At 27.7% G+C, this 17,188-nt stretch overlaps 1 protein-coding gene across 2 annotated transcripts in view; it reads right to left on the bottom strand.

Moving 5' to 3' along the window:
* Positions 1–1,886: 1,886 nt before the first annotated feature.
* LOC126903613 (connectin-like) overlaps positions 1,887–17,188 on the bottom strand; it is a 114,767-nt gene continuing 99,465 nt past the window's right edge. The window contains exon 4 of one of the 2 annotated variants that reach the window (XM_050681912.1): positions 1,887–4,644. In XM_050681912.1, coding sequence (XP_050537869.1) covers positions 4,136–4,644 — 509 coding nt within the window. In that variant the 3' untranslated portion in view covers positions 1,887–4,135. The remainder of the gene's footprint in view (positions 4,645–17,188) is intronic. The other variant, XM_050681913.1, reaches the window with a different exon arrangement.

Raw genomic sequence — 17,188 nt, 5'->3', positions numbered from 1 at the left:
ACCTTTTATCGGGATGTTTTTTGTACTTAAAACTGCCATAACTTTTTCAAAAATGAACAAATAAAAATAATATTTTTTTGTATTGAAACCTTAGATATTTCCCTTTCATTTGATATAATTTTTTTTGAAAATCTAACACTTATTCTGCTCACTGAGGGAATTTAAAATAGTAATTTTTTTACAAAAAATAACTTTTTCAACTTGATTTTTGATAATGTTCCGGAAATACTGCGTCCTTTAAACATATATAAAATTAAAGCTTATTTTATGTAGTACAAAATGAAAAAAAAAAATTTGTCCTGACGACCTATCTTCTATACGCAAATGGCTACCATATTCAAAAATATGCTATTTTTGTATGAAAATTATGGGTTTTGTATTTTATTTTAATAGAAGTTGATGTTGCTTTTGCAATTATCCAACAATTTTTTAAAATTAAACACTATCTACAGATTTGCATCGAAGCGTTTCTTATGATAGTGATTTTAATCACTGTCAGATTAAATCTAGACTGAACCCAACTATGCAATGTCTCCACTATGCCGCGACCCCACTGTGCTACCGTTTTTTGAGATAGAATATGTTCAATATATTTATATATATTTACAAAAATGCTTTTAATTACTATGGTAATATATAAGTTGTAGAGAGATACTTATTTGAATAAATGTGATAAGTAAAAAAAAGGTTTTTTAATAATAATTTTTAAACCATATTAAACTTTTTTTATATCGGGCCACAAGTAAAACGAGTATTGGATTTGAAAACCTATTACTTTATTTAAAGACAAAGAAAATTGATATCGAATTGCTATTTATTTTAGTCCATGTGAAAGTTTAAACTTTTATAAAGACTAATTAATAATTATACATTGTAGTTTATTTAATATATTACCTCCATTTTGTCATTAAATATTGATTTTTTCATAAAAATGTAAATGTCAAGTTTATTACAAGAAAACATATTATCATTATTCTACTATTAAAATGAATTATGGTTTAAATAAAATTATGAAAAATCTATTACCGGTGTTGTATTATTACTTTTTGAATATTTATAATTTTTAGTTATAGGCAAGTAGCATAGGAAAATTCTCATCTTATTGTTATGGTAACAATATAGAATCACAAAATACTATCCGGATTCTCACTTTTTTTAAATCTTCAAATACCATTTTTATTTTTTTTTTTGTAAAAGTAATAATATGAAACCGATAATCGAACTGTAAGAAATTTATTAAAACCATTTTCCATTTAATTGTAAAATAATGATAATTGATTTTTTTACAATAAACTTGATATTTACAATTGTTTATAAAAATAAATTAAATTTTAATCTATACATTTTTATGGAAAAATCATTATTTTACGAAAAGATGAGATTTTATACTTAATAAATCATATAGTATACGACGCTATTTGTATTTATTTAATAATATTAATTCGATTTTTAATTTTAATTAAAAAAGAAAAAAAAAGTAGAGATAGAACTTAACCTACATGATTGAAGCAGAATTGCCTACATAAAACGCCGACTAGTTTAGTCAAGAACATTTTTTATTTTATATTATCATTTATTAAACAATTTACAATATTTAATTAATAAAAAGAATTTACATAATTTTGAATGTTATATTTTTAATATAGTTACGGCTTTATAATTTTTTTATTTTGGTTTATAAGACTGACTAGCTATAATGTGAACCCAATATTCAAATGACAATCCTCAAAGTAGGTAAATAACAAAAATAGAATCATAAATAAACTGTAAATAAATAACTAAATATATACAAAAGATTAAATAAATAATTAGTAGATTAATATTTTGTAATATATTACTTAATGCAATTTTGTCAACAATATGTATTGAAATGTAAACAAGTGTTTGGAGGGCGAATTGCGTTTAAAAGTTTGCATATAAATTACATGGAAATCTTGTGAAGGAGTTCAATAATTCTACAAGTATCTAAATAATAAATACATAATTAAAATTTCAACGAATTTTATATTTAAATTATTTTATTCTAGATATGTGTATTATATAATTTTGAACCTTACTTGCCTCCGTTTTCATTATTAATCTTTAATAATCTTAGGAAACATATTGCAAACTCTAAACAGTAATTGTTTTACATATATAAAAATAAACTATTATATCCAACAACATTAATACATGTCTTTTGTCACTAACATTGTTGTTAATGTTTGTGTTATGAAAAAATACCGTTGGAAGCTACCAAATTTGTATTTGGAATGTTTTCGAAAGCGATTGACAGAGTCTACATAGTCATCGATGACTCGTGCTGGTATGCATTGTTCTGTTTATCAATATGTGACTCGTTTCGACAGTTATATCGTCTTTGGATAGTCTAAAAAGAGTTACTTTTTTCACTTCTAAGCAATCATGTCAAATAATGACACTACGCCTCCAGGAAATAATAAATTGTTTCGGAAGTAAAACCCATAGAAAATTACCATTTCACAAATATTTCCACGCACGCACCGTCTTAATACTACAAACACCTATTTTTCGGTTGTACCCTAGACCAGTGCGTAACCGTCAAAAGACTTGCTTGAATATTAAAAATAACAACAATTCTAACATAATTAATGTACACATATATTAAATTGCATGAATACAAAAAAAAAAAAAAACAAAAAAAATACAGATTACAGTAAAAATTCAAAAGGTATGCATATTAGTAAATCCTGTTGTTTATATATTATATAAATATATTTATTTACAACACACGTTTTGGTGGCTTTTACCACTGATTTAAACATTCTTTAATATAATCAAATATTTTGATAGCTTTTTGAGTTTATAGCACAATACATTAAATTTCTTATAAATATTTCACAGAAAATAGCAAACAAACATAGTATGTTATCAATTTTTACAATAGTTCTAAAAATAAATATTTTTATAGATATGAAAGACAAAAAATACACAAAGTTAATTAGAATAATAATTAAATTTGTAAACTTAAAAGAAATAAAAATATTTTTCTAATTATTTAGAAGAGTTATATTGTATAATTAATACAAATTATAGAATTATATCACTTTTAAATTAACGTAAAAATTGTGAACGTTTCACATGAAAATAGTAGTAGCAAGTAAGTGCGTCAAACTTCATTAGTTATTTTTATTTTTTTGGCTATATTACGTTCAACGCTAGTTTATATACATTGACTATAGATGATTTACATTAGTGTAGATGCACACTGTGACAACAAATTAATACAGCTTTTTAATAAAAATGATCACTAATATTTTTAATGAATTGTCCAACGAATTTTTTACCACTGGCATATAAACAGATTGTTTAATAAGTATGGAAAAGGGTTTGTCCATAACGATTGACTTGAACTCTTACTTATTGAACATCCTATAAATTATTTACATTCACAAATATGTAAAGAAAAAAAAAGACTCTTTGTTCGTGTGACAGCTTAATAAAATATATTTTGAACAACCGAAGAAACCCAATTACAAGTGAAAATTGTATTTTAATCAGAATAAATTATTTTTTTTAATTAAAATATTCAAATTCATATCTCACAGGTATTATTTGAATAAAAAAGTAATGCGGGCAAACGTTACAAGAAATCTTTTAAAATTTATTTTTGTTCAAATGAAATATTTATGATAATAACAACATTTATACAAAGAGATAAAATTAGGTAAAAATTTTAAAGAGAAACTTAGAAACTATGTCGCAATAACCATAGTAGTTTTATGATTGAGACAATCTTATAGATATTATTTTGCTTAATTATAGGTACAATCTATACTTAGCGTAGACACTTAGGTATAAACGTCAACAAATTTAGACCTTCTTATTACGGTCGGAATACAAGTCTTTTTTTTATTTCCTCGGATTTTCAAATGGTCGTTAAAGAAACCCTCAACGATTTCGACTCGTTGTGATAGTTCATATTAAAATTTTAATTACATAAACAATAATTCCCGAACTATAGATATAATTATTCTATTACAAATACAACGAGTCAATTTTATACATAAAAATAATTTAAGCGCTTGTTTTACAACTTAATTACGCCTAAGTCGAATACCAAGGAGTCTGTACGAATGTGAATGTGTTTAATTGAATATGTGTTAGACTGTTGTTTTTACTTTTTTACAAATGAACTGCTGCGGTTCATGTAATGAAAATGTAATGTGAACAATAATAAAACAAACGATATGGATGAAATAGTGGAGGCTGTGGATTTGCTTTCCCATAATACTCGGTCCGAGTTTTGAGCAGCATCCGGCGTACCGTCCACCACGGCCTGTTCCTTTCCTGGACACGTATTTTCGTCCATGTCAATTACGCTTACCACCGGTGTCTCTTCCAATCTCGATCGATCGTAGTGGTCTTTACCAGTGTGCACGTTGAAGGTGTCTTTGTGATCGTCATAGCCATCATCCAGTTTATTGTTTTCTTCGCGATAGTTATCCAGGCTGTCGGTCAATCCACCGTCGCTTTTCGCTTTTCGCCCTACACTGGAAGTGGGCCCATCAGTGTCGTTTATCCAACACTTGGTGTCTGTCAGCTCACGGTTCAGTTGCTCGTTGTTCGTGTCTGCAGCCACACGTTTCATCCACAACAGACTGCAATCGCACTCCAACACATTTCCTAAAATCAAACAAATTTTAGTTATTGAAGTAAAAAAAAATGTGTTGCCGATGATACTTTCGTATCTACATAATCTCTTACATAAAACAATGATAGCTCTACATCAATAATATTAAAACGAAGACATGCTTTTAATGCATAGTTAAAAAAAAAATTCTTAATAATCAATAAAATTGTTATTTTTAAATAGTTTTTTAATTTTATTTTTCTAAGTTGAATATTATATACAGTAAGACTTATGAAACACACTGTCGCTTAAGACGCTGTTTCCGTCGATTCTCAGACTTTTATTGAGTATCGTGTATACATTTACTAAGTATCAAAATAAGTGTCGTTATTATGACACTTATTTTCACGTTACACAAATGGCATTAACAATAAATTTAAGAAATTGCATGTTATATAGTTATTTTGTTAAAAATATTCAAGTAGAACTAATTTTTTTAATTAAAACGGTGCATTTTTTCGATTTGTGAATAAAATAAATTATATTTTACTTTGAACAACATTTGTAGATATTATATGTGACCAAGTTAGTATACATCTGCAAAAAATAGAAAATCAATACTCGTGCCTAATTTTAAACACTCTGGCGTCTTATAACTGATCATTTTTGTTCTAATTTTATTTTATTACATTAAATTTTAATAATTTAGTGTGGGTTGGATTGTAGAATATCAAAAGTTTAAAACTGTGATAGAACCTAATGAATTAATACACGTATGATGTGTATTTACATATAAGATAGGTTGCATTAAAAATACTAAATAATAATATACGCTTCTTTGAGATATTGATAAAAAAAAAAATCAGGTGGTATTTCACCGAAAATACAATTTAGGGCTTATTATACAGTCTAATTTTTTTAAAACTGTTATGCTTTGAATATAAAGTGTAACGTAATGTCGTTTAGGTTTTGCGTATCTTATTTTTAATAAGTTTTTAAACTGTTATCAACGGTGCTTATTTAATATTACTTTCATACTACTCTATGGCTGTGTATTAAATATAAAATGTGGATTAATAATCATTTTCATTTTGCTACTAATCTAATCGCCAATAGTTTTGTCCTATAGAAAGTTTTTCGATGATCGTCAGAGAAGTTAATGTTGCTTCATTATGAGAAATAAAAATATTGATTGCCAATTGAAACGTTTAATGATGTTATTCTTTTAAAAATATTATTTTAACAGAATGAATTTAATTCGACTGACTGGTCACCGTTTTGAAATTTATTTTTTTCAACTTACAAATAATGAAAAATAATTGACTTTTTATTATTATTTATTTTGAACAAAAACGCCTAATTAAAACTTTTTATAAAAATAATTGTCAATCGTACAAAGTATTAAACTTTCTACTGGTGTAGGACTCATTATATTGCCCATGAGTAATAGTGACCCTACTTCGAATTTTGAATCAAAATTAATAGACAACACTAAATTTCAAGTCACGAAATTCTCATTAATTTAGCGTTATTAGTTTCGGCCGGAGAGTTTTCTGAAAATTTAATTTGTCATTAAATAGTTTGTTAATAAAATAAAAATTTGTTAATTTTAACTATTCTTACTTTTAGGTGTTATGTTATCGATAAATGTCACTGTATGATATGTCAATTTTCTAAATGACACACGTTTGTGTTAAAGTTGTGAGTATTACTTAAGCTCAAAAAACAGCATACACATATCACGGATCGTTAAAAAATATTAATTCAATCAACTTATATATATATTCAATAATTTCATTTTTAATTTTTGTATTTTTTATACAGAGAGTTATTTTAGAGTTATAATTATTTTAGTCATGCTGATTTAAATGGAATTCATCATAGTTAAATATTATTCTTGAAATCTTAATTGAAAATTATATTTAGCTTCACCTCTTCTTAGGAGTAAAATTTAACTTTATTAATTTTTTTTTTATTAAATGATACTTAATTCACCTATAAGAGTATTTATTTACAAATGTTTACATTCTATGGACTGTCTATCTTTCGTATAAGTGATTTATATCTTATCTGTGAATTATTAGACAGCTCGATGTAATTTCTAGATGAAACTATATAAAATTCGAACAATGAAAGTGTTATTTTACCTACGACTTTCTTGAATAAACTGTATACGTTTATTATTATTTCTCAGTAAATACTCTAATGTTTGATGTTTAAAAACACTAAACATTTAGTTTGATGTTCTTATGATGCTGTAAAAATCTGTCTAATAAGAAATATATGAAAATGAACTAAACAAACAAAAACAGGCGATTACGCAGCTTAAGTTGTTAACGTCGAGGATTAAAAAGGAAAATATTCTCACGTACACTTAAATTTAATACTCTTCAAGAATTTATTGTTGAGCGTAAAAGAAGTTATTTTAAGTCTTAGCACTTCAATTATATTATCATTTATATTTCAACAAAAAGAGCGAAGGGAATTAATTAGTAAACTTTCAAGTACTTCTTAATATAATTAAATAATAAATAAAAATAATGATAATAAAAAGAGTCGCTGAAAAAGTTTTTTGTGAAAATGGGTAATATCAACTTATTGAGTTGACAAAAAAATATATTTAAAGACTTCATTCTTTATGATTTTAGGAACCATCGAATTATTAAAAAAAATAATCAGTTAAATTAAATTAAGTTTTCAAAAAAAAAACATAAAATTAATAGAGTTATATTTAGAGACACGATATTGGTTTTGCCAGAGAAGTGAAAATATGTTGATAGAATTTTTCATTTGTTGTACATTTGTTAGCCGTTTTTTATCAGAAAATATGTTAAAAGTGAAAACAATATTTCAATAATATTACACGTTTAGCGTTATAAAATAACTTAACTCTAAATGCAAATTTTCATGTTAACGTTCTCAATAAATCGATTATAAAAATGTTGACTATAAATAAAAAAATAGTGACATTTTTTCAACATTATAAATTTTAATCTATTTTGTTATGTTCGATAGGTTCTTCGTAAGAAAAGCAAATGTATTTTTTTACTCTTACGGAACTGTGGAAAAGTTACAATGCTCATTTTTACAATAACACTTAATAGATTTAGTAATAGTAGTGTTAATAACGTTTCGACAGTTTAAAACTTAATTATGTATGTATATATTATATAATTTTTTTGATGGTTGAGCAGCGATAAGAAATTTGTATTGTTACAACGGTTTAGACAGTCTCTATAAGAGATAGACGAATTTACTTATTTATTAATAACAGTGAAATATTTAATGCCGGAAAATAATATTGTTCGAACGGGCCGCAAAGTAACAAAATATTTATGATCGTTTTACACGTTATCGAGACAGCTTCTTTTTCATCTGTGTAATCTTTGGTCATTCGTAACTTTAGTCACGTATAGCTGACGTTAAAGGTAAAGAAGGTAATAATAATATCGAAGGGAAGCGGAAGGTAATGTTATAATAATAAAAGAAACCAAATTGTACGAACATCATCTATACATGGTGTCTGTTAAGGTTTCCACGCGTTTTACTTCTATTTGGGGTTGGGTTTTTTTGTAGCTTTCCAATTTATTTTCCTATCAACGCTCGAAATAGCTATGAAAATTTTACGATGTTTTCCTCACTGTAGAGAGTGTGTTGAGGTTTGGTCGGGTAAAATATAAAACCTTCCGCACACCACTGCTGTTTAAACAATTACAGCTGCGCTACTAACGGATACTTGGCCATCGGAAATTCCGGGAGCACGTGTTTTTTCGCCAAAAAACAATCTCGGCAAGAGAAATAGTCGTTGAACAATGTATTCGGATTTGTCAAAAAATATATAGTTTACAGGATTTCAGATCATGCACGTAAATAGTAGCACAGATATTTCGCATCCTTAAATATTTAGTTTTAGTTGAAATCAAGACGATTATTAGCAAACAAGACAAATATTTAATTTAATTGTTTCAGTAAAATATCAAGAAAATCATCACTAGATTTCCTTTGAAGTAAAAATCTATTATTTGCTATACAGAAAGTAATTTCTTTCGAAAATCTCCCCTTGTTTTCTACGACTGAAAAACTCAGTTATCTAATTCGATGGAATTCATAATGAAAAAATCGTTAATTGATTTTCATCCTTTGGTAAGAACTCATAAAAACGTTCTACTCCATTGATGAAATAAGTAACATTCCTTCTCAATGAAAACATATTTTATATTGCCGAGTTATGTTTCTTAGTTGCTTTAATAAAATTGTATTTCTGTGAAATAAAAACAGAAAAATAAATAAAATGTTCAGATAAATAACAAAATATTTTATTTACTGTATTTCATTGTATTGTAAATTATTATAATGCAAATCCGTATTTAAGTGGTGGCACAGGGGAAACATTGCTCTCAGTGGCAAAATTTGGAGATGGTCTATAATGTAAAAATTAATAATAATTAAATAATGTAGAAGCTTATTGCTCTCAATAAGTAATGAAGATATTCAGTATAAAAATATTCTTACAGATTAATAAAGTAACATCCAGTAATGAAATGTTCAAAAATTATATGATTTTAATATTTTTATATATGTATTTTATATTTATTAACTGTTTGACATCGTTTTTAAAATATCAGTTAATGATTTTAAATAATTTTTTTTAATTAATTTTGGTCTTCTTTAAATTTCAGGAATAAAAAATAGTTATGTAAATTTACAACATTTTTTTTTATAATGACGAGAATGGTTAGTGCTCATAAACGAAAGTTTTGTGTAAAATTTAGGAGCAGGGTTGAAAACTTTTTTTTATCTTAGACAAATATTCCTCACTTCACTCACAATTAAATTAGGAGAAAAAAAAGATCATAAAATATTTAAAAACCGGATGTGGTATGAAAAGTTCTCTATCTTTTAATGTTAGGTTTTTAGCCACACTAAACTACCACTTATTTCTGCCAATGTTTTGGTAGGGAAATTTTATGCAGTTCTCTGTGGTAAGTTTTGCCTGATTATTGCCGTTTAGTAGTTGTAGCATTCAACCCTTCAGTATACATAACAGTAAAACAGTATACATTATCATATAGAGTACACAAATTAAAAATTTCTCTTAATTAAAAATGAAATAATTTTATCTTAAATTATTGATAATGTTATATGGCATACATTTCTTAATTAGTTTTCGAATTTGAATCTGATAAAGTTGCTCTCCTCTGTCAATTTTTACTCGCCTCGAATAATACAAAATTAAATCACATAAATAAGTTTATTTATCGATTATTTTAATATATATATAAATATATTAGATATGCCGTTGGTGTAATTCTAAATTAAATTATTGACGTTTATGGGTTAACAAGTTTATACACATTAGAATAATTGTAGTTGTATTAAATGATTTCAAGTATTACAATATACTACAATTGTATGTGAATAATAATGTCGACTGGAAGGCTGAGAAATAAAAATTGATTTAACAAGTTATACCAGCATCCTGTTTAATTGTTGTAATAGACCCGCATTGATAGAATATCGATATATGAAATCTGAGGAACTTTCTTTCTGAAATTTATATTGGTTTTTATTAACTTGATGTTGTGTAATGAATTGTAGCAAAACACTCATGATTTGAAAGGGATTATTAATAAATGCTACTAATTTTTAATTATTAGCGTACACGTAAATCACGTAAAAAAGTAAATTTTATGATTTATAGTGCATAACGAATGAAAGTTTTTTCAAAGACAAATGTTACTTTCACGTATTTCGTTTTTTTTTTATTTTTGTCTTTTCAAAACTCTGATTTTTCGACATTGTTTTTACATGGTAATTAAAATATTTTGCACGTATGAAATTACTCTGCGAATATTTATCTATAAATTTACTGCAGGGCCGTGTTGGGGATTCCATCAATTATCATTTGTTGAATGAACAAGCGTACAGTCTTATGCGGGCGAATGATATGGTTTCATTACAACGGATTGTGCTTTGGAGGGCGGCAGGCTTTTAATGCGCGATTTAATCGGATAGACAATTGATGCGCGACTAACATTTGAAGTCGTTACATACGCGTCGAAGGATGATGATAGACGGCAGATTCAATCAGCTATCTACCGAACCATTTCAGTGAGTATAATGCGGACACGAAAGAGAAACGCATCTTTAACTGTCGGTGGCAACATCAAAAGCTTAGAACTCGCGCCGGTTCCTTTTGCGGGTCGGATAGCTGTCGTTGTTACCACTTGCCGAACAACTGAAAAACAAACAGCTCGTGCATTTATGACTCACCTCCAGTTTAGCCAAAACGAAGGGATGTTGAATGCCAGTGAGAATTACTAGTTGCGCGGCGTGACTGCTGCCGCAGTGCGACTTTGATCTCTAGGGATGCGTCTAGGGGTTCTACCGTTTATTGTTATTTATTTATTTTTTACGCGAAGGGAGCCAAATGTCGGTTGCAATTTTCCGGGCGCGATGATGTCGTCAGAGTACACGCGGTTAATTTTAAATCCATTACGAGATTCCCGCACACCGCCTAGTAATGACGTACTGCCAGTGGCAAGTGACAACGCGATGGCACCGCCCTAGCCAATACTATTGTACAATATTTCTATTTCTAAATACAGTCTGGTCCTTTTGTTCGTGTTGGCCATTGTCGTGTGGTCCGTTTGCGTGTTTGAAATAGGGACGGAAGAAGTCTAAGAACAAAAGACCCACTGAGTTTGCACAGACTAAGGAACATGACGATCGTATTACGATTCCTTTATAGAGTGTTATGATAACACTACCACCGCCGATGATGTTATTTGAAACCGTATATTTTTTAACCCAGTGCTACCAAAGCCCCACGCATAGTACGTCCGACGGGTAATGATTAGAGTAAACAAAGGCTGATAACTAGATATATGTAGTTGTCGGCCTTTGTTTAATTCACCAAAATATCTTGAAATGGTATTTGTTTTACAAATATAAAAACATTGGTCAGATTATAATTTGTTAACATTACAAGTAAATTATAGTTTTCCGTGTTAGACAATAATAAAATTTATACAAGTATTCGTATAAACAATTAAACATATTAATTTTTATGTGCTATATAGTACGTGTACGAGTTGCGTATGATTAGTAATAGTTTAATTTCTTAATCTTAATTCAGTCGTATGATGTCGTGTTCATTGTCTTAGGAGTTCAAATATATTCGTGCGCATTTGTTCGCTGTTCTCTCAAACATAGTTCATTAATATTTCCATTTAATTCATCATAAAATTCATATTGGTACTTTTTATTTATATCAGAGATGAGAGGAGATTGAAATAGATAATCAACTTTTCATATTCTGCTTATCACCTTCTGACGCACAGCAACATATCTCCAGAGCCGCCACCACACAACACACGTTGTACATTTACAAAACTTATTTTACTTTATCTAAACTGTACCATTACAACAATCTATAAATTTTTCGTTAGGTATTTTTGGTTACGGTTTATAAATTAGAATAGTTTTCTAATAATATTAATTGTGATTTTTCGATGCAATTATTTTATTCTTTATTAACAAATCGAGTACAATTAAAAATACGAGAAATTTTTCATCGAGTTATAATTATTTATTACAATGAATTAGATTGTAACAGAGTTTTTGAGTTTAATTAGTATGACTATACATTAGATTTTTAAAAAGAATACATTATGCAAATGGAATAACGCCAGACGTATAAGAGCTATGATGGTAAATAAAACACCTAAAGTATTACAGTGAAATAAATCTTATTAAAGTAATGTTTTTTACGAAAAGAGTTTTTAGTCTTTGTGTAGTATTTCAATTTAAACCCAACGAATGGGAAAAACGCTCAAGTTTTAAACCAAGTAGGAGATGTGCATATAGCTCAACTTGACTGCTCATGCGATGACGAAAGACGGAGTTTTTTGATTGACAAAAAATTGTCAAAAAGCTAATGTTTAATTGGGTATTTCATGCTTGTTAATGTATATAGTGTACTATACTTGACGTATAAGTTTATTATATTTAAATTAAACGGCATCGTCACCTTCGTTGAATACTGAAAATTATTATGAAAGTTTACGGCTTTTGGCGGTAAATCCGAAAAGTTTACTTTACAGGAAATGTTTGTTAGCGTAGTGTTCCTTTTAATACAGGACTATTAAGATAAGACTGAATTTGCTTTCTATGTATACATTTAAAAAGATAACATTTGTACGGTGCGCATAGCGTAAGTACATTGAGAACAGTAAATTTTTACTGGAATTGAACGTCGTTATTGGTATGCATTTACTGCACTAAGAAAAAATTTCTCATATGGTACAATGCGTCCATTAAAAATTTTTTTGTTTATCATTATTACTGTTGTGGGTTTTATTTTCTAAATCAATTTATACATAATGAAACACAGTTTTAATTTTATTTTGAGGTATACAGAGTGTTCAGTAAGTAAGGAAACAGGTCAATTGTTATACACAAGGAGAACAATAGAAACCCGTTTCTTTATATATGTTTGCGAATTCAAGTTAATATGTAAATAGTACAATGTGTAGATCTACTTTTTTTTGACATTGTGTTCAACTCAAATATTTCGTGGTATAGTTATGTTTGTACAAAAAAGAACTTATTAGGAACCAATAACTATTGAACGAAAATGTTTAAAATATTTAAGAGGGATTTTTATTTTTTGCTAACTTTGTAACTTAAAAAATTTTTATATACAAGTAATGATTATTTGCCTACATTTCGATATTAAAATTATTTTGATGGTGTGGTTTATTTATATTCAAATACAAATGAATAAATATTTACCAGAAGAAAGCAAATCAATTTCATATTTTGTAATATAGTAAGAATTATGAAAAAAAAAGAAAAGAATAATCTAAAAAGTATTGCTAACAAAACATAAAATAGCATGCTTTATTTGAATTGTACTACTTATTATAAAAATTAAAAATAATACGTTTATGTTAATATTATTTTGAACGTAAATAAGATCATTTTATAATAATTTTTTTTGTGTAACTAATGGAAATACATTTTTTATCGGTAAGCTGAAGTCGTTACTAAGTCTATGATAGTTATGAAATAACGATTAAATGACTTATGAATTTTCGCTCAACACAAAATGAAATGAAGAAAAGTTACAAAGTTTTACCAACTACTTATACATTTTTTACACTTTTCTCTATTTTTTTTTTTATAAGATTTACACTGGTCGACTGTCCGTGTTTATTCGTACCAGACACATTCCGGTGTTGTTTTAAATACAAAACAAAAGGAATAATTACTTTTGTGTAATTTTTCATTTGAATCGCTTAATTTCATACCAAAAATAGCGAACAACTTTTAAGTTGGCAAATTATTTTATTCTATTTTCTGTCCGACTGTGCAGTTTTCGCACTGTTATATATATTGTACAAGTGCGGAAAAATACTTAATAAGTTATAATGTCACTAAGGTGACTTCATGTGCTTTAAAATAAAATATATATGCTATAAAAATGTCTTTTAGAATAGATACGCTGATAATAGTGGTGTAGATGGGTTTTAATCACAGCGTCTGCAAAATTACAGTATTGTGTATTCTAATGTAATATTTTCTTAGAAAAATTAAATACCGAGTAAAATTTAAAAGTTTTTTAAGAAAATAAATCTCTTAATTCCTGGCTAAAGCTTACCAAATACTCATTTTATGTGTTTTAAAATGATCTCTTATTTATTATTGAATAATAAATCGTTTAATATCTAAAAATAAATTATTAAAACGAATGATTCAAAGTTGCTTTTCACTGAATCTTCCAATTGATGATAACCATTTGTTTTATCTAAATATAAATATTGCTATACACTAATTTAAAAAAAAAGAGTTGTTTTTATTTGCCGTTCTGTTTACTACTGTAAAATCAAGTGAGATGACGTTGAATTATACCCTTACAGCATTTACAGACTTTGCAACTATTTGATTAAGTAAATTTAAATGAATGTAATAAAGATTTACGAAGGCTCTGAATAATTTTGTATGATAAAAAGTAATAAATATTAAGTAATTTCACTAAGAATCTCGGCCGATTTCAATGACTCATCTCTGAGTTCTCATTTTTCCTCAAAAGTGGATAACGATAAAAGTACAATGATTCTATTAAAACTTCAATACATTTTTTTCAAAAACATTGTACTCGTATTTAATGCACAGTATCTTTTAGTTTCTTTTAATAAAAAATAGCGGCTTATTCTATCTATTTTTATTATTATTCTACAATAATTTAAAACAATTAAAAACACAATAGGATAATAAAAATTTGCATTTATGTTGTTGTTTATATGTTTTATTTACTTCGGATGTAATTAGAATAATACCACAATATATGCAAGGAGTGGTTCTAAAATACGTCTCATTTAATATTTTTAAAAAATCAAGCAAAACAATAAACTTTTTTAAAACTGGCATGTGTATTGGAAAACAACTTTTGAACCAATATTACATAAGTTATTAACAACTTGTACATAATCGAATTGTCTTTTAATTAATATTACGTGAACTTTGTGTTTATGAAACCCAACGCAATTTTATAATTTCAAAATTATAAAAATTACTAGTTTATAAATATTAATCATCATCGAGATGTTGAAACATTAAATAACAATAATAATATGTATTCCATGACCATTTAAACGACTTAATCACTTTGGCTGTAAACTAAAATTATTTGCCTACCATATGATTGTTTTTTGAGATCTATCGATTTCCGGTTCCGACCTTACCTAATATACCCTTGTGCTAGAGTAGTTTTAAAGGACTATCGATACTAGGGTAGAATGTTTCCTGCTGTTTGCGGTCGTTTTGCAAAATAACCCTTTAAACGTGTGTTCGTATACATGTTGTAATATCCTTTTGACGGATCCCTTTTCAGATTTCAATTGGGCTGGACGAGTAAAAGATAAATATCAAAGAGCGGACTGTAATAGGTAAAATATACATACTATGAAAACGAACCGGACACACATACACATAAACGCGCACCTCTTTCCTTATTGCGGATTTCCACCCCTTAACTTTTCGGATGTACTAGTGTTGATATAATTAATTTCTATTCGCACCTTTTCGCGAACAACAGCAGCCGTGGCCAAAAACGTTTTCACGGTGTGCGGTTCCGGTGGCACGCCTTCTTAGGATAGGGTCAGGGACCGGTAGGTACGAGGGCGCAAAGGACCAAAGGAGTTGTAGTTTTGGGCTGGAATCTGCATGATTTATAAACGTATCGCGCAAGAGGTTTGTGTTTTGGCTTGTTTCCCGTTGACTGAATATTGCAATAGACATCCCTCGACCATTCCACATACCTGAGACTGAATAAATTATTACTATTTTGATAGTTATTAATAAAGATGCCACGTGTATTACAGCATTTCACAGTATTCTAGTTTTTCTCACTTATTCGCCGAAAAAAAATATACATGGACCCAGAATAGTTGTAATACTCGCCATTATCCTGTTTTCATAATAAATGATTATTATTTATTTTTTAATATCGACGGTCCATACTCTAAGCGTATTACGTTACCGGGCAAGTAATAGCGCATTGTTCTGTCCGCTTATTAATTTTTCTGAATTTCCGGAAAACCCTTGACCTTAGCAGCCACCCCGGAAAACGTTCGACTCAGTAATTTACTGATAACGCCGTGTTTAATCCCCTGCGAATAGTCTGATCCATTTGATCGTTTGTAATCCTCATTGCTGTTTACTTATTGTTCAATCTATAATTGAACTTTGATAGGGAATGGCACCCTTAGTATTCAAAACTTTAAGATAACAATTTCATAAACCATACATAAAATTTAATTGTAAGAATTTTGTTTACTGGTAAAATATAAATGTATTTTATTAACCTATGGTCTTTTTAGAATTTTCGATAAACTATGCAGAGGTATAATCCATTTCAGTCAAGCACTTTTTAATTTAAAAGTTTTAAAATATGGTCAGATAGTAAGTATCGTGTTTTTAACTTAAATCTAATTAGTTAAAAATCAAATTATGAAAAATTCTATTAACTTGTTATTATCATTTCTTAATCATTTTAATAAAATTTTCATTGTAAATAAATTAAATAATTAACGGTACTCTTTGTTTAAACCAGATAAAAATAGTTAAAATTTTACCTGTATAAAATGTTATTTAATTGTTATCAATCCCAATAAGATCATAGACGAGATTGAAAAATATTGAAATTGCGTTTTAGCTAAGTATTTGTTTTATGTCGATAGTTTTAGTGACCTCTATTTTAGTTAACAGAGATATTACTTTGAAAAAAGGGGTCTGTTCATATTCAATAGCTTGATATTTTACTTTTATGCAAATGTTCCAGACATTTTTTATGTGAAACGACCGAATATAACATTTATGTTGTATAAGGTATACCGACTTGGATAAGAATTACCATTTTAATACTATGACACATAATCAACATTAAATTTGATTCGTTATTTTCAATGAAAAGACGAATAACTTTCACACGTTGGCAAATGACATCTCCCCGTTTGTTAACAGTAACACAAAACAACTTAGCTTATTTAAATATCGTTGACTACTAATGAAACAGATACTTTATAGTTTGTC

Source organism: Daktulosphaira vitifoliae, unplaced genomic scaffold (genome assembly GCF_025091365.1).
Source record: "Daktulosphaira vitifoliae isolate Bord-2020 unplaced genomic scaffold, ASM2509136v1 Scaffold_4, whole genome shotgun sequence".
Taxonomy (NCBI): Eukaryota; Metazoa; Arthropoda; class Insecta; order Hemiptera; family Phylloxeridae; genus Daktulosphaira; species Daktulosphaira vitifoliae.
The sequence above is the reverse complement of the archived record's forward strand: the minus strand, read 5'-3'. Positions and strand labels throughout refer to the sequence as shown.